Source organism: Saccopteryx bilineata, chromosome 3 (assembly GCF_036850765.1).
Source record: "Saccopteryx bilineata isolate mSacBil1 chromosome 3, mSacBil1_pri_phased_curated, whole genome shotgun sequence".
In the NCBI taxonomy this organism is placed as follows: Eukaryota; Metazoa; Chordata; class Mammalia; order Chiroptera; family Emballonuridae; genus Saccopteryx; species Saccopteryx bilineata.
This window is the reverse complement of record NC_089492.1, coordinates 285,175,824-285,193,599: the sequence shown is the minus strand read 5'-3', so window position 1 is coordinate 285,193,599 and position 17,776 is coordinate 285,175,824. Positions and strand designations below refer to the sequence as shown.

Genomic DNA, 17,776 nt, shown 5'->3' with positions numbered 1-17,776 from the left:
AAGGGAGGCGTGACCAGAGGGCGAAAACCACCCCGACAGACGACCGGAAGCTCCGCCCCCAACATGGCCGCGCCTAGCGGTCCCTCTTGAAGCCTTGCCACTGCCGTCATGTGACACGGGACCTCGCTCCACCCGTCTGCAGCCACTCCTAATCTCGGTCCTTAAGCTCCAGAGGGCCACGTGACCCTCCGAGGGCCAGTCACGTGAGGCGCAGATCCCGGGTGGGAGAGGGTTGGCACTAGGGGTCCGGAGTGGCAGTAAAAGAGGAAGATGGCGGGGTGCAGGGGGTCCTTGTGCTGCTGTTGCAGGTGGTGCTGCTGTTGCGGTGAACGTGAGACCCGTACCCCCGAGGAGCTGGTAAGGAGCGGGCGCAGCCGGCCTGAGGAAGGGCGGTTGCTAAGGGACGAGGAGAGGCGTTGCCGGAGGTGGGGCTGGACCAAGCTGGGCCCGCAGGTGGCAGCGGGTGGAGCCTGGGGACCGTATCCTGGGCTCGCAGCATCTGCCTTGCTTCACGTGCCCCAATCTGAAGTCTTTTTCTCATAACTTCTCCCTGGAATCTAAGAGAGAATCTAGGCCAGCTCCAATTAATCCCAATCATATTTTCTTTTTATTTCCATCTGGAAGGAGTTTTGAATGAAACAAGCATTTTTGGAATAAGCCCTTTCACTGGATTTTATGTATATCACGCAACTGGCTTAGTTTCTCCAGCCCTTTCTCACTCTATCTCTAACCCTTTCTGGGTCATTGACAATCCAGCTTTTCCCTGCAAAGCACCCTGGGAAAACTTGAGTTGCTGAGTTCCCAGAGTTGACAGGTCCCATTTGATTTCAGATTCTGCACATTGTCAGATGGAATGTGAATTTTTTTTCCCCTCTTAAGCTGGCAATGGACGTCTTTGACGTTCCTGAAGACAAGAGTGGTTATTTGGAGAATGTGTCAATAGAAATGAAGTGCTCAGCTGGATCCCTACCCACATTACCTCCTATCCCAAAAGGGTTTTTATTGTGGTCTTGTTCTCATTGATGATAATGGCTCCAGATGACTTAGAAACTAGAAACGGATTTCAGTAAACAGTTCTGCCTTCTTTCACTTTTAGTCATTAAAATGGTCTTCCTTCTGTGGATCTGTTTTTCTAGACCATCCTTGGAGAAACACAGGAGGAGGAGGAGGAGATCCTTCCAAGGAAAGACTATGAGGTGAGAGTCTTAGTTGCTTTTTGAGTAACAAAAGCAGTGGTTGACCTGGTCCCTTAAGACTGAAGCATTAGGATTCCAACCAAAGGTGCTCTTTGACCTTCTCTCCAAGAGAATAAGTGATAAAAGGTAACGTCCCTCTGGGGACGTTTACCCTCTGGACTTGCTTAGCAAGTCCTTTTCTCACCTCAGCTGCAAAACAAGGTCTGGGTGTCTCCATGCTTCTATAGAACTGTGGCACCTTAACCTGAATAGAATATGTATTTTTTTTTTTTTGGTAATGGTATTTTTTTTAATTTATTCATTTTAGAGAGGAGAGGGAGAGACAGAGAGAGAGAGAGAGGAGAGACAGAGAGAAAGAAGGGAGGGAGGAGCTGGAAGCATCAACTCCCATATGTGCCTTGACCAGGCAAGCCCAGGGTTTCGAACCGGCAACCTCAGCATTTCCAGTAGAATATGTATTTGCCATTAAACAGTTTGCTTTTATAACTTTGAGATCCAGAGACAAAGCCACTGACAGTGTATGTTCATAACAAGTGTGGGCCAGTAGACCTTGCTTCTCTTCTTTTTTTTCTTTTGTGACAGAGAGAGAGACAGGGATAGACAGACAGGAAGGGAGAGAGATGAGAAGCATCAATACTTCGCTTCGACACCTAGTTTCTCATTGATTGCTTTGCTTTCTCATATGTGCCTTGATCGGGGGGCTACAGCAGACCAAGCCAGTGACCTTGGGCTCAAGCTGGTGAGCCTTGCTCAAACCGGCTGAGCCCGCACTCAAGCTGGCAACCTCTGGGTTTCAAACTTGGGTCCTCCGCGTCCCAGTCCAAAGCTCTATCCACTGTGCTACCACCTGGTCAGGTGACCTTGCTTCTCTTCTAAAAGAACTTTTCAGAAGATTGTTTCCTACTCAAGCATCTTGTCTCTGAAATGTTCTTGACTATAGTTCCTGATTTCAATATGGGACTCAGGGAGAGAGAGAAAGTGTGTGTGTGTGTACAGCCAACACTGGAGTGAAACATAATATGATCAGTTCATGATGACTTTTGAAATGACCAAAAAGCCATGGTGCCATGGTTGTGATAAAGAATTCTTAAACTATTTACAAAAAGAAGCTAGAGAAAAACCCATAACCTGTTCATTAATAGATGACTATTGCTACCTTAATAAATATCTTTTTTATGCTTACATACATGCTTTTTTTAAATAACAGAGGTAAAATTTTACTAAATATTTTAACCTCTTTTTCTCTCCTTGATAACAATTTTTGTATTGCTAGGTACTTTTCTATAATATCTTTTAAAATAGGGAAATATTTTTAAAGTGCATTTTATTGGGGTAACACTTGTTAACATAATTATACAGGTTAAGAAATACTACCTTATTGTGCCACAGTTTATTTAATCTGACTTTTGCTCTTGTGAATTAGAAAAAGACACCCTTCAGAGAAAAGGAGTTAGAATAAAAGACCTACCCCTCTGGGCCATAGCAACATCTCAAGTTCATGGTCCACTGAAGGTGCTTTGTAGGTGAGCACTAGGTGCCCTTCCTGGCTGAATTTGGACTGCATTTTAGCCCCCACTTGTCCCCTTGGCCAGTTGCCATTTTGCCCATAACCACAGGCAACAGCCCTGCAGGACACTTGTAAAATTTTTTAAAAAGTTATTGGGCCTCCAGACCAAAGAGCAACATATACAGCAGAAATAAAAGGAGGTTAGTGGCCTGACCTGTGATGGCGCAGTGGATCTAGCGTCAACCTGGAACACTGAGGTTGCTGGTTCAAAACCCTGGGCTTGCCTGGTCAAGGCACATATGGGAGTTGATGTTTCCTGCTCCCCACCCCTTCTCTCTCTGTTTTTCTCTCTATCTCTCTCTCTGTCTCCTCTAAAATTAATAAATAAAAATAATTTAACAAAATAAAAGAGAACTGTTTAAAAAAAGGTTTGTTAGTCATGGAAAAAGAGAAGTAATAAAACCTGATTTTAATAACAGATCAGCACAGCCTGACCTGTGGTGGCACAGTGGATAAAGCGTTGACCTGAAATGCTGAGGTTGCCAGATGGGGACCCTGGGCTTGCCCGGTCAAGGCACATATGGGAGTTGAGGCTTCCTGTTCCTCCCCCCCTTCTCTCTCTCTCTCTCTGTCTCTCTCTCTCTCTCTCAATCTCTCTCTCTCTCCTCTAAAATGAATAAATAAATAAAAATAATAACAGATCAGCACATATTTACAGAATGTTAGGCTCTCAACTGATCGATTTAAAAAAGAAAGGTTGATGTCTGGCACTACATTTTTTTCCTTTTTCCTTTTTTAAGTGAGAGGAGGGGAGATAGAGAGACAGATTCCCGCATGTCCTAAAACCGGGATCCATCCAGCAACTCCCATATGGGGCCAATGCTCAAATCAGCTGAGCTACCCTCAGCTCCTAGGGCCAATGCTCAGACGAATTGAGTCACTGGCTGTGAGAGGGGAAAGAGAGAGAAGGGAAGAGAAGCAGATGGTTGCTTCTCATGTGTGCCCTGACCAGGGATTGAATCTGGGGCGTCTGCACGCTGGGCTGATGCTCTATCCACTGAGCAAATAGGCCAGGGCTTGTATTTGTAAATGCCTCTAAACAGCTTTATTCGGGGTTAGGGTTAGCATATAATTCACATACTATACAATTTACCCATTGATTTATTTATTTACTTAATGTTATTAAAATATTTATTGATTGATTTTAGAGAGAGAGGAAGGAAGAGAGAGACAAAAACATCAGTCTGTTCCCATATGTGTCCTGACCGGTGATCAAACCCCCAACTTTTGCACATCGGGACACTAGTCTAACCAAGCTTTCCAGCCAGGCAACAATTTACCCACTTAAAGTATAAAATTTAGTAGTATGCTTAGTACAGGGGTCGGGAACCTTTTTGGCTGAGAGAGCCATGAATGCCACATATTTTAAAATGTAATTCCGTGAGAGCCATACAACGACCTGTGTACTTTAGGCATTATCCAATAAAAATTTGGTGTTGTCCCGGAGGACAGCTGTGATTGGCTCCAGCCACCCGCAACCATGAATGGTAGGAAATGAATGGATTGTAATACATGAGAATATTTTATATTTTTAACGTTATTTTTTGTTTATTAAAGGTTTGTCTGCGAGCCAGATGCAGCCATCAAAAGAGCCACATCTGGCTCACGAGCCATAGGTTCCCGACCCCTGGCTTAGTATATTCACAGCTGTGCAACCATCACTAAGTCAATTTTAGAACATTTTCATCACCTCAGAAAGAAACCCAGTACCATTAGCAAAGTCACTGCCCATTCCCCTTGTCCCTGACCCTAGGCAATCATTAATCTACTTTCTGCCTCTGTAGATTTGCCTATTGTGGACATCTGAAAACCTTTTAAATATTTGTGGAGTCATGGCATTATTAGAGAAAACAATCAAGCAAATAATTAATTGGCCAGTCATTTCTAATAAGTACTGTATTTGGTATGAAAGGTATCCTCATTTTTCAACATTTTAATTATTTTCCCTGTTTGATTTTAGAATGTAATGTCATTCACATAATTAAAATATTTGTTATACATAATTACTCATGCATGAGTTCAATTTCCCAGAATTTTTTTACTGTGGTTTTTTAGTTTTGTCAAAATATAATGTTTTTCAGATACAGAAAGTACACCCTGTTTGTTGTGAAAATTTCAAAGGATACCCAGATGTGAACACCTCCTAAAACACCACCTCAGAGATAAACACTGTTAACAGATTTCCCAGATGTTTTTGCGTTATATATGCTGACATACAAATAATCTTAATTATGTTTACTCAACGTGGGATCACATTATGCTATGTTATGACTTCTTTACTCACACATCCCTTTTTCAGAGTTTGGATTATGATCGCTGTGTCAATGACCCTTACCTGGAAGTTTTGGAGACCATGGACAATAAGGTGAGTCCCTTATTGATCTCTTAGGACTGAGTAGGTCTGATGATAGCTCCTTTACCTATACCCCTTGCGCTTTTAACCCCTTTCATGAGATACTGGCATTTATTCCTCGACCTTCATCCTGCTGACCAGAGTACCCACTGGCCCAGCCTCTTAGAGTTCATCTTTCCTGCATTGTGAAGCACCCTCCGTATTACACATCATCTTTACCACACTTGTTGTCCTTGTGAAACTTACTCTAAAACTGGTTGGCCAGGATGTGTTCCTTCCCTGACACCAACATAACCCTGTAACAAACTGAGTCATTCTTTTCCTGCGTGCACAGAAAGGTCGCAGGTATGAAGCGGTGAAGTGGATGGTGGTGTTCGCCATTGGAGTCTGCACGGGTCTGGTGAGCAGGCGGGGCATGAGGGGGTGGGGGGGCGGCAGGCCAGAGGGCTGGAGGGGGCTGGTCATAACAGGGACTACCTTGTCTTTTTTCCTTTCCTTTTTTTTTTAAAATTGATAACCAGCCACTGTTTTTTTTTTTATACTTCTCTTTTGCTTGCACTTTATGAAGGTAAGCCACACAACTGTGGTGTTCTTTAAAGCAGTGGTCCCCAACCCCCAGGCCGCGGACCATTACGGTCCATGGGCCATTTGGTACCGGTCTGCAGAGAAGGAATAAATAACTTACATTATTTCCGTTTTATTTATATTTAAGTCTGAACGATGTTTTATTTTTAAAAAATGACCAGATAGATTCCCTCTATTACATCCGTCTAAGACTCACTCCTGATGCTTGTCTCGGTCACGTGATACATTTATCCATCCCACCCTAAAGGCCGGTCCGTGAAAATATTTTCTGACATTAAACCGGTCCGTGGCCCAAAAAATGTTGGGGACCACTGCTTTAAAGCACTGAAAGGTTTGGTCAAGCCCTATCTCTTATGATAAGGTATGGGCCAGTCAGATAGAGAACATGGAAGGGAGAGCACTCCGTGGATGTTGAGGTCACTCTGTAGGGGAAAAGCAAAGTAGTGAGAACACAACCGTAAACATTATGCCTTTAACATAACGTGCCAGTAAACAGGACACCGTAGACCTCAGTGCACTTTTTGTGCTGTCCTGGGCTGCTTCTCTGCACGTTGCTCATTTTTTCTTCTTTTTTTTTTTGTATTTTTCTGAAGCTGGAAACGGGGAGAGACAGTCAGACAGACTCCCGCATGCGCCCGACCAGGATCCACCCGGCATGCCCACCAGGGGGCGATGCTCTGCCCCTCCGGGGCGTCGCTCTGCCGCGACCAGAGCCACTCTAGTGCCTGGGGCAGAGGCCAAGGAGCCATCCCCAGCGCCCGGGCCATCTTTGCTCCAATGGAGCCTTGGCTGCGGGAGGGGAAGAGAGAGACAGAGAGGAAGGAGGGGAGGGGGTGGAGAAGCAAATGGGCGCCTCTCCTTTGTGCCCTGGCCGGGAATCGAACCCGGGTCCCCCGCACGCCAGGCCGACGCTCCACCGCTGAGCCAACTGGCCAGGGCCCACGTTGCTCATTTTTTCTAGAAAGTAGAGCTGGCAGTTATGGACAGAGGAATATCCCTGAATGCACAGGGTTCCGGGGTCAGCACATTCACAGATGAATCACCAACAAGAAAAGATTATGAAGCATTACCAAAGAGTATAGTAGCGCAAGGTCTGGAACCATAACTGCCAACTTACCCTGGCTAAACCTGGAGAGGAAAAACTGGAAAAGTTAGCAATCAATCAAAATGATAGCTGTCAAATCTGATTCTCTCTCAATACAGCGGTAGAATAAGGGGGTGTTTCTGTCCATTTTGGCTGCTATAACAAAATACCGTAGCCTGGGTGGCTTAAATAACAGACTTATTTTTCACAGTTTTGGAGGCTGGAAAGTCAAGACAAGTTCCAACAGATTAGTGTCTGGTGAGGGCCTGCTTCCTGGTTCATAGATGACCCTCTTTGTGTTCTGTCTTCACGTAGCAGAAGGGAGCAGGAAAGCTCTCTGAGGTCTCCCTCTTTTTAATCACGATACTATGCTATAATTCTGTATTTGTATACACTACATAGTGTTCATTACTATAAATCTATTATAGTTACTTCTATCACCATATAGTTGATCCCCTTCCCCTATTTTGCCCTCCCCCAATCCCCTTTCCCTCTTGGGAGTCTCTTTATAAGGGCACTAATCCTATTCACGAGGGCTCCACCCGTATGACCTTATCACCACCCGAAGGCTTCACCTCCAAATACCAACATACTGGGGGTTAGAATTTCACCATGAATCTGGGGTAGGGGACAAACACAAGCATTCAGTCCATAATAGAGGTTATATATATTTCCAAGCATCAGTCTGTTTGTCACTTTTCTCTAGAATTGACCATAAGTCTCATACTTAAGTCTACACGATATACCCATAAAATGGAAACACACACTTAGTATAATATAGCCACAAGGGCTGGCCACAGTTTTTGTTTGTTTTCATGGCACTTGGCAGATTTTTACTGTGGTAAATTCAGAGGTCAAGTAACATTTTAATAGTTACAACTAATGGCATTCAGAGGTCGCTTTGGTAACAGTCTGATGGATACCCGTGTGGGGTAACTTGGGTTTGTTTAATTGTTTTATTGAAATTTCAGAGTACCAAGGTTGCTGTATATGATTCTGATTGCACCCTGTAATAGGTGTAATCATTAGCCCCTAATCGTTAGTCTCCCTGCCACTTTCATACCAAACTCCTTGAAACACCATTTATCAACACTAGCAACTTTATCTTGCGCCCTCATGTTATAGAAAGGCAGACCTGCCTTGCTAATATAGCTATTTGTTCCTCTTGCTACTGGCTCTCTTTTCCTTTGATCTGTCACCAGTTATTGCTTTAATATTTAAAAGCCTCTGGCATTGGCCTGAGGGAAGTCTGGAATTCAAAGCAAAAAGTCTTTGATCCGGAACCTACAAACCCAGAAGTCCTTCCAGTTCTCCTTTAAGCCTAGAGCAGGGAATTAGGAGAGTGGAATGGTGGAATATCAGCGGTTTTCTCTTGTTTGCCAGGGTGATCGTCGACTATATAGGACAGTTATAAGTCAAAATAATGACTTACATAAAATAGTAAGAACAAATATGCAAAACCATGTACATCTAAATCAGCGATTTTCAACCTTTTTCATCTAATGACACATATAAACTAATTACTAAAATTCTGCAGCACACCAAAATATATATTTTTGGCCAATCTGACAAAAGAAAATAGGTATAATTTTGATTGATTTACCAAAAAATAAAATACTAGTAGGCCCTGCCCAGTTAGCTCAGTCGGTTAGAGCATCATCCCGAAACACCAAGGTTGCAGGTTTGATCCCCGGTCAGGGCACATACGGGAAGTCACCAGTGAGCACAAAACTAAGTTGAACAATAAATGAATGCTTCTCTTCTCTCTCTCTAAAATCAATTAAACTAAAAATAATAGTAATCACCTACCCTTTTTTGCGCCAAAGTGACTTAAAATAAATCAGGTGTGCCAGTTGCAAAAAATAAGGGAGTTCTAGTACCAAGAATTAACCAATCAAACACAACCTTCTTATGGGACATGAACAATAAGATGCAACTCTATCATGTGAGTTGTATATTTATGATTCAAGACAGGGCATTCACACCAGATGGCTATTGTTGTTTAGCTATTATCATGTTTTTATTTGACAACCTAAGGGAACAGAAGTCAGTACCCCTAACTAAATAGGTATCTATGTTTTCAAAGTTCTTGCGGCACACCAGTTCAAAATCGCTGATCTGAGTGGATGTTGTCACTGTCAGTAATCTAAGCTAGGTGCTCTTCCAACTGGGCATCACTGAAGACACATGGTCTTCCTGGGTCTCACATCTTTTCCTGCACCCTTTTTTCTCTTCATTTTACTCTCTTCTCTTTCTAGCTGTACCTCATTCTTTTGTCCTTTGGTGGGCAGTCGGGCTAGGCTGGAGCAAGCCTTTCTGGAGAGCCAGAGTGACTAGTGAAAGCCCATTCACCCGGGGCTGGTCAGTACCACAGTGTGCGAGCCCAGCCGGTGTACCGCCCAGTGCCGTAAATGCAGCGGGGGTGTCTGTGCCTTTGAGGGCGGTGCCTGGAACACCACCGGAAACGCTGTGTGGCTGAGGGCCCCCTTGCTCTCCACAGGTGGGTCTTTTTGTGGACTTCTTTGTGCGCCTCTTCACCCAGCTCAAGTTTGGAGTGGTACAGACCTGTATCCTTTGCACGGTTCTTGGTGTTCCCGGAGGATGTCAGCTGTTTCTGATTTTGCTTTCTTGTCTAGAAATGAGTTTAACAGTAGACATGATCCGTGAAGAGCTATTTATTGGCCGTTCAGCTTAAAGGTTTTTAATTATCATTGAAGGACACAAAGGGAACACTTTAATAAAGAGAGAGATACTCATGGTCATGGTTGGTAAGACACAGACCACCAAGATGCCTGCTTTTCCCAATCTGTCAATTCCATGTAGTTCCAGTGAAAACACTAATAGAATTTTTCACGGAACTTGAAAATTCTCTTCCTGAATTTGTTTGGAAGAGTAAAGTAGTTGACACAGTTTTGAACAAGAAGCAGGGGCATTGCGTACTAGATGTCAAGACTTCTATAACTGAAGACAGAGTAATTGAACATTTCACATGGTGCAGGAACGCCCAGTTAGCCACCAGGAAATACAGAGAAGCGGAAACTGGCCTGTGTGGGTATAGGAGGGCAGTGAGTGACAGTTAGTGCAATAAACCAGCGAGGAGAAAACGGATGATTTAATAAAGGATGCTGGCATGTTGGTTATCCATCTGGAGAAATATAAAATTAGATTTCTGCTTTGTACTAGAAATGAATTGCAGACAGACTAAAGATATAAACAGACAAAACAGACCTTTAAGGGACTGCATGATGTTGAGAGTAGGGGATCATTTCTTAAAACACCAGAAGGCACACAGTGAAAGGGGAAAGATTAGAAAACTCGACCACATAAAAGTAAGTATTCTGCCCTGGCCAGATGGCTCAGTTGGTCAGAGTGTCGTCCCAAAGCACAGGGATTGCCAGGTTCAATCCCTGGTCAGGGCACATACAGGAGCAGATAGATATTCCTGTCTCTATCTGACTCTCTCCTTTTCTCTAAAAGCAATAAAATAAACAAGGAAATGATTACCTTATAGTAAATATTCTATTTATACAAACAAAAAAAGGTCCCAAAACAATATAAACAAGTGAAAAACAAGTTCACAGCCTCAGCGAGGTTCTTCACTACGTTTAAGAGACAGATAATTCGTATTCAAACTATAGAAAGAACTAAACTCTTAAGAAAAAAAGCCCAAACAGCCCAATAGAAAAACTAGCAAAGGATTCAAACAGGCAGTTCGCAGTAGAGGAAAACTGACCTGCCAGTAGATAAACCTGTGGAAAAAGGCTCACTCGGCACTAATCAGGAAAACGGAAATGTCGTAAATAGGAAACGGCACTTTGCCGTGACTCAGGAGCTCCTTTCCCAGCTGCGGACCTTCGACAGGTACAGACATGTTCATTGCAGCTTTGTGATTGCAAAATGTTGGAATCACACTGTTGGGGAAAACCCCAAAAGTCTAAATTCGGGATGGAGTCCAAATAACTGACACGCAGCCTCATCCAGATTCGTAAGAGCTTTAATAGGAGAACTTACACACACGGGCACAGCAGCAGCTTCCTCCTGGTGGCAGCAGGCGGCAAAATCCACACCCGTCCCAAAACGGGGGTCCATTTTTTATAGGAAGTTAACAGGAAAACCATAGGGTGGGTAGTCTCGTAGACCACCAGAAAGGACAGTGTGCTTCTTAGTTAAAAGGTAACATCAGGCAGTTGTTACACTCTGTGCACTCATTCACCTCCCTCCTGGACATGACGTTTGTGGCTGGGTGGCGGCATTCCAGCTTTGGGGCAGTTGGCCCAGCATGAGGTTGCAGAGCCACAGAGAGCGCAGACCTTCCCAGAAGCCTCTGCGGCTGGAGCCATATGGCAGCTCTATAGTAAGCTTCCCTAGACAAACCAAATGGGAAAATGGAAAAATCATGGTATGTTCATTTGATACAATTTTGAACAGAAGTTAAAATGAACGAACCAGAACTGTGTGTGTCAACATGGCTAATTCTCAGAAACATAGTATCAACTGAGGGAAAATGAAGTTGGAGGATGTATTTAAAATACTATATTATTATATTAATTTTAGAAACATGTAGAGAGAGCAACCCAGATACATTTGAAAATATACAAGTGCCGACCTAAAATGGAAAGGCCGAAGTGAGAGGCAACCAGCATTTACTCTAAATTCAAAGAATAGCTGTTGGGAAGGGTAGATTCAGGCAGAAGCCCAGATAGTGTTGCAATCAGGAGGTGAAGGCAAAGGGTGTTTATAAGAAGGGGAAGGGGAAAAATTACAGGAGGGGAAGAAATGCCTTTGGGTGTTAGTAAGCTAAGGAAGTAATTTCTATAGGTGCAGATAAGCTAACAAGTGATGCCAACCTTAGTCACAATGTCTGCTTTTTTGTTCTCTGCAAACAGTTGTTGAAAAACTGCTTTAGGCCCAGTCCAATGGGTAATTTGCCCAGTTCTGACATTACAAAGGGTTGAGCAGTTATACGTGAGATCCTCTGGGATGGCAGCTCCAACTCCACCTTAAAGTGGCTCCATTTATATTTTCACAGAGAAGGATGCACAATAAAAAATATCCGGAGCAAATAATGGCATCACGTTGCATTTACTAAAGCTAGGGCTGGGAGGGTACGGGTGATGGTCATTTATAATGTTTCAACTATTCCGTAGTTAAAAGTGGTTTCCAGCGTAGACGACAGTTCAGGCAGTTTTTATTGTTCATAATATGGAGACACAGATGTTTTAGAAGAGGAAAAGCCACACTGTTTCAGGGGGTTACAGGAAAGCCCTGTTTGGTGAGCACATTTTCCTTTTTTATTTTATTTTATTGAGTGGTGGGAGGTAGAGACAGACTCCCACATGCGCCCCTACCAGGATCCACCAGGCAAGCCTCATGCAGGGTAATGCTTTGCCCATCTGGGGCTGCTGCTCTGTTGCTGAGCAACCAAGCTATTTTAGCATCTGAGGTGAGCCTATAGAGCCATCCTCAGTGCCCAGGGCCAACTTACTCAAACCATTCAAACCATGGCTGCAGGAGGGGAAGTGAGAGAAAGAAGGGGGAAGGGTAAAGAAGCAGATGGTCACTTCTTCTTTGTGCCCTGTCTGGGAATCCAACCCAGAACTTCCACACTCTGGGCCAACACTTTACTGCTGAGTCAACGGGCCAGAGCGAGCACATTTCCCTTAACCCACTTTCCATAGCGGTGGAGGAATGCAGCCAGAAAGGGTGCCTCGCCCTGTCCCTCCTTGAACTCTTGGGTTTCAACTTGATCTTTGTCTTCTTGGGGAGCCTTCTCGTCCTAATTGAGGTAAGGGCATGTGCATGCTGCTGTTTTGCTTTTGAGGTTTTGGGTCCTGCATTCCTTATCTCCCATCGCCATTACTGGAAGCTCAGAACACCGAGTTAGACTTGGAATATCGATGCCTACAGAAAGTGGCCTCTCGTTCACTTAGACATGTTTCTGAAAGTAAAGGTTTTAGCCTCTGCTGAGCTTAAAGTGCAAACACCTAGATTAGGAAGGTGGTTTTCCCCCTTACGGAGCACATTAGGATCCCCTAGGGAACTTTAAAAATGACTGGTACTTGAGTCCCAGCTCAAATGAATGAGAACAGAATCTCCCAAAGTGAGGTGCCTGCATGGATTGTTGAATGGCTTCCCAGGTGATGCTGAAGTCTCAGGAACTTGGTAGAAATGCATGTCCTCCTATCCACTCTCACGCCTGTTGAGTCAGAAATCCAGGCCCACCAGCTGAGGCTGAGGCTGATGTAATCGGTCATCCCTCTGTTGTGAGGGTGATGAGGGAAGGCCAGGACCGATGGATTTGAGTGTATAGGTGTGCCTACTCTTCCACCAGCCAGTGGCAGCAGGTTCTGGGATACCCGAGATCAAATGCTATCTGAATGGCGTGAAGGTGCCCGGAATCGTCCGGCTCCGGACCCTGCTCTGCAAAGCCTTCGGAGTGCTGTTCAGTGTGGCTGGAGGTAAGGAGGGTCTTTCTGGTTTTTACTGTCAAGTCTTCAAGGGGTGAAGATGACAGAAAGCATTATGTATGTAAATGAAGCTAATCTGGATGGGAGGGCCCTTCCTCAAACAGCTCTGCACTTCGTGTTGATGGCTTATTTCTTTCTTTTTTTTTTTTTTTGCATTTTTCTGAAGCTGGAAACAGGGAGAGACAGTCAGACAGACTCCCGCATGCGCCCAACCGGGATCCACCCGGCACGCCCACCATGGGGCAACGCTCTGCCCACCAGGGGGCGATGCTCTGCCCATCCTGGGCGTCGCCATGTTGCGACCAGAGCCACTCTAGCGCCTGGGGCAGAGGCCACAGAGCCATCCCCAGCGCCCGGGCCATCTTTGCTCCAATGGAGCCTTGGCTGTGGGAGGGGAAGAGAGAGACAGAGAGGAAGGCGCGGCGGAGGGGTGGAGAAGCAAATGGGCGCTTCTCCTATGTGCCCTGGCCGGAAATCGAACCCGGGTCCTCCGCACGCTAGGCCGACGCTCTACTGCTGAGCCAACCGGCCAGGGCCAGCTTATTTCTTTAAATGCAGACAGTCTTAGTAAGTTACTTCTCAGAGGCTCTGACAAACTCACTGTTCAGTTTTCAAGTAGACCAACCACCCAGTTGGTTTATGGAGCTGGCTTTTAGCAAAGTCAGCGAATTTTTTTGTGTAAACAGCTGGACACTCAATATTTTAGGTTTTGTGGGCCAGGAGGCAAAATAGAAAATATTATTTAGGTACTTAACTTTACATAACCATTTAAAACATATCCAGGTAAGATTGTAAAAATTATTCTTAGCTCTCCAGCTGTCCAAGAACAGTCAGCGAGCTTGCTTGGCCCACAGGCTGTGGTTTGCTGGCACCTAGTGTAGAGTTTAAAGAATGTTTTCTCTTACTTGATGGGAATTTGACTCACGCTTTCTGTTAGTCATTCGATCCTCTCTGTTCTGTAGTTATCAGGAGGAGGGCTTACACAGCAGAGGGCTCCCTGACTCACGGTCTCCCCTTCTTCCCCTGTCCCCAGGGCTCTTTGTGGGGAAGGAAGGCCCCATGATCCACAGTGGAGCGGTGGTGGGAGCTGGCCTCCCTCAGGTACGGTCAATGGGTTGGAAGGGTGAGTCCCTCACAGTGGTCCCCTAGGCAGGGGCATTCTCTGGTTCAGTTTGGAATAAAAATCCACTAGGAACACCCTCACATGGCTTTGGAATCTGATGTCAGTATGGTTGATGAGAAAACTATGTGACCTGTCCTCCGAGAGAGCAGGTAACGGGCACCTCAGAGTTCCAGTGAGGCTCTGCTGAGTCCTAGGAGCAGAAATGGGACAGAGAGAAAGCCCGTTCTAGTGGAAGTCACCCGGGGCCCGCAGCCACGTCAGAGGTGGCTCCGGGCACAGGGCTGTGCTATGGCCCCAATGTAGCACAGAACTAGTGTCGGCCAGGGGTGCGGAGCTGGCTCACGACTCCGAAGCCCCCATCCTTACAGGCTGTTCCAGATTCCAGTGGCACGCTGGAGACGGCTCGGTTCCTTGTGGTCCGCCACTTGTGGACAGACGTGTTCCTCACGTTCTGAGGGGCAGGAGAGACTGGCAGTGAGTGGTCGAAGCACAGGAGGGAAGGCTGTCTTGTCCAGAGCCTGTCTTCTGACCTCTCATCCTCACATTCAGCCTACGGCCTCCCAGAAGTGAGCGGGGACGGGGTGGCCCGCGAGTCTTTGGTGGACAGGTCGGAAGGGGGCGCTCGGCCCTTCCTGTCGCCGTCCCGAGCAGGACGGACACTTTCTGCTGCGGCAGCTTCCATTTCCTCCCAGCCCTTCGCTGGGCTCTTTCCTTTCTCGTTTTCTCTTCGACTATTGACTGTGTACAACATACACTTTTGAAGATTGTCGAAATTTAAGTGCAGGAAAGGAAGTTCCTCCCAAAGAGAACTTGTTTCCGGGCTGCTGCTCTGGGCTCCCCTTGCAGCACCTTTGCCCAGGGGTGCTTAGGGGGCCTCCGCCCGGGGTTCCTACAAGGCCGGCCCTGGGGGCCCCCCTCCGACTGCGTTTTCTCTTGTTTTAGTTTCAGAGTATCTCCTTCCGGAAGATCCAGATTAACTTCCCCTATTTCCGAAGTGACAGGTATGGAAAGGTTAGGAATTGGATTTTCTTTTTCCGCTTTTCTTTATTTTTTTATTTATTTGGGTGACATCGGCTAATAAGGCTACGCAGGTTTCAAGAGTACATGTCTATGATATGTGATCTGTATATGGAATTGTGTGCCCACCATCCAAAGTCAAGTCATTGTCACCATATACTTGGCCCCCTTTACTCCTTACGACCTCCCCCAACCCCTTCCCTCTGGTAACCACCATCCTGTTGTCTGTGTCTATGAGTTTCAGTTTTATATCCCATATATGAATGAATGAAATGTGGTTCTTAGCTTTTCTGACTCATTTCGCTTAGCGTAATATTCTCTAGGTCCATCCATGTTGTCACAAAGGGAGTATTTCATCTTTTCTTATGGCTGAGTAGTAGTCCATTGGGTATATATACCACATCTTCTTTATCCAATCCTCTATTGAGGGACCCTTTGGTTGTTTCCATGTCTTGACTACCGTAAATAATGCTGTGATGAACAGAGGGGTGCATATGTCTTTGTGAATAAGTATTTTCAGGTTTTTTGGGTATATTCCCAGAAGAGGGATTGCTTGGTCATGTGATAGTTCTGTCCTTATTTTATTTTATTTTATTTTTTTATAGGGACAGAGAGAGATTCAGAGAGAGGGATAGACAGGGACAGACAGACAGGAACAGAGAGAGATGAGAAGCATCAGTCATCAGTTTTTCGTTGCAAGACCTTAGTTGTTCATTGATTGCTTTCTCATATGTGCCTTGACCATGGGCCTTTGGCAGACTGAGTAACCCCTTGCTCGAGCCAGCGACCTTGGGTCCAAGCTGGTGAGCTTTTTTGCTCAAACCAGATGAGCCCGCGCTCAAGCTGGTGACCTCGGGGTCTTGAACCTGGGTCCTCTGCATCCCAGTCCAATGCTCTATCCACTGCGCCACCACCTTGTCAGGCTGTCCTTAATTTTTTGAGGAAACAACAGATGGTCTTCCATAGTGGTTGTACTGGTTTACATTCCCACCAGCAGTGAACAAGAGTTCCTTTGCCTCCACACCCTCTCCAACACTTGTTATTACTTGTTGGTAATAGGAATTAGATATTCTTGAAAAAATAAACTGTTCATTTACTGCCCCTCAGACCCGATACTCGCACTAGCCAGTTCACCATCTCCTCTGCTGGCCGGGCCGCGTGCGAAGCCTGGTGTCAGAGAGGAGATGGGCTTTGAGCTGCTGTCCCGAAATAAGTAACAAGGGCCTGGCTGGTGTCATGGCTTCAGTTCTGTCGTGACCTAAGGCCTGGAAGCCCCGCACCTCGGGCAGTGGGGCTGGACAGCATGGCCAGGACAGTCCACAAGCATGCTGTGGAGAGTGTGTTTCACATTCCAAAGCAGTGTGGTGCGCCCCTCTCTCCGTTGGAAGGTGCCTTTCTCGGTACTTTTTTGACCTGTGGGACTTGTGGGTGTTAGACTGTCCAGCACAGAAGGGCCTGGGAATCAGGCTGTGGGTCCCAGTTGTGGGCTACCTTCCCATCTTGGTATTCCTGCAGGTCCTTGTTACCTGCTCCTCTGTGTGTAGCCAGCGCATTGGCACGTCCAGCATGCTCTGGGGAGACTGTGGCTCAGCAGGGACTGAGCTGGTGCTGCGATTCCATGTTCAGGGACACTGACGTCAGGAGATCCCTGCCCCTGGGGGAACTCAGGCTTGGGAGAGCTCTCAGATGGACATATTGCTGCCCAGTCAGCCTCACCAGAGACCTGCCCGCAGCCCTGAGTTCAGGGGTCCCGTGAGAAAGAGTTGGCAGATAAGGAAGGGAATAGTGCCTTTTGCGGTCTGAGGGCTCTTTCTCCAGTAAACTGCTCGGCTCTTCTCTCCTCAGAGACAAGCGGGACTTCGTATCAGCAGGTGCTGCTGCCGGCGTGGCTGCGGCTTTTGGGGCTCCCATCGGGGGGACCTTGTTCAGCCTGGAGGAGGGCTCGTCCTTCTGGAACCAGGGGCTCACGTGGAAAGTGGTGAGGAAGACCCTCTGTGAAAACCTACACATAACCACGGTCCCAGATTTAAACTATAGTTCTGATTGGACCAGCATGGTTTGACTCTATTGGAAATTCCTTCGCTTCTGACACCATAACTGCCAAACTGTCGACTTTTCTATACTTTTCTTGGGCGTGCCCTCACATTCTCCACACCCATCTGCCATTACCCTGTCTGGATGAGCCGCCCAACGTGGACACGTGAAACTGGCCATGGCCATCAGGCAGCCACAGCAGAGTCCGACTTGAAGCCCCGTCTCCTACCTTGGAGTGGCACGTTCTTGCTCTTAGAATTTCCATTCCTTTTGGCACAGGATCTGGAGTGTGACTGGCTCTTCATAAGTGGGTTCTGGCACCAGGCTGTTGAGGTGAAAGCTTCCTGTAG

The 17,776-nt window shown here is 46.1% G+C and overlaps 1 protein-coding gene across 2 annotated transcripts in view; it reads left to right on the top strand.

Annotated features, from left to right (window-relative positions):
- Nucleotides 1–116: 116 nt before the first annotated feature.
- The window catches only part of CLCN6 (chloride voltage-gated channel 6), a 35,874-nt gene continuing 18,214 nt past the window's right edge, over nucleotides 117–17,776 (top strand). For both annotated transcript variants that reach the window (XR_010730520.1, XM_066270427.1), the window contains exons 1-10: nucleotides 117–357; nucleotides 1,137–1,196; nucleotides 5,063–5,128; nucleotides 5,451–5,516; nucleotides 9,286–9,352; nucleotides 12,464–12,570; nucleotides 13,117–13,243; nucleotides 14,286–14,353; nucleotides 15,318–15,376; nucleotides 17,238–17,370. Coding sequence is in view for 1 of the 2 variants with exons in the window: in XM_066270427.1 (XP_066126524.1) it covers nucleotides 271–357; nucleotides 1,137–1,196; nucleotides 5,063–5,128; nucleotides 5,451–5,516; nucleotides 9,286–9,352; nucleotides 12,464–12,570; nucleotides 13,117–13,243; nucleotides 14,286–14,353; nucleotides 15,318–15,376; nucleotides 17,238–17,370 (840 nt within the window). In the remaining variant the exon portion in view is untranslated. The remainder of the gene's footprint in view (nucleotides 358–1,136; nucleotides 1,197–5,062; nucleotides 5,129–5,450; nucleotides 5,517–9,285; nucleotides 9,353–12,463; nucleotides 12,571–13,116; nucleotides 13,244–14,285; nucleotides 14,354–15,317; nucleotides 15,377–17,237; nucleotides 17,371–17,776) is intronic.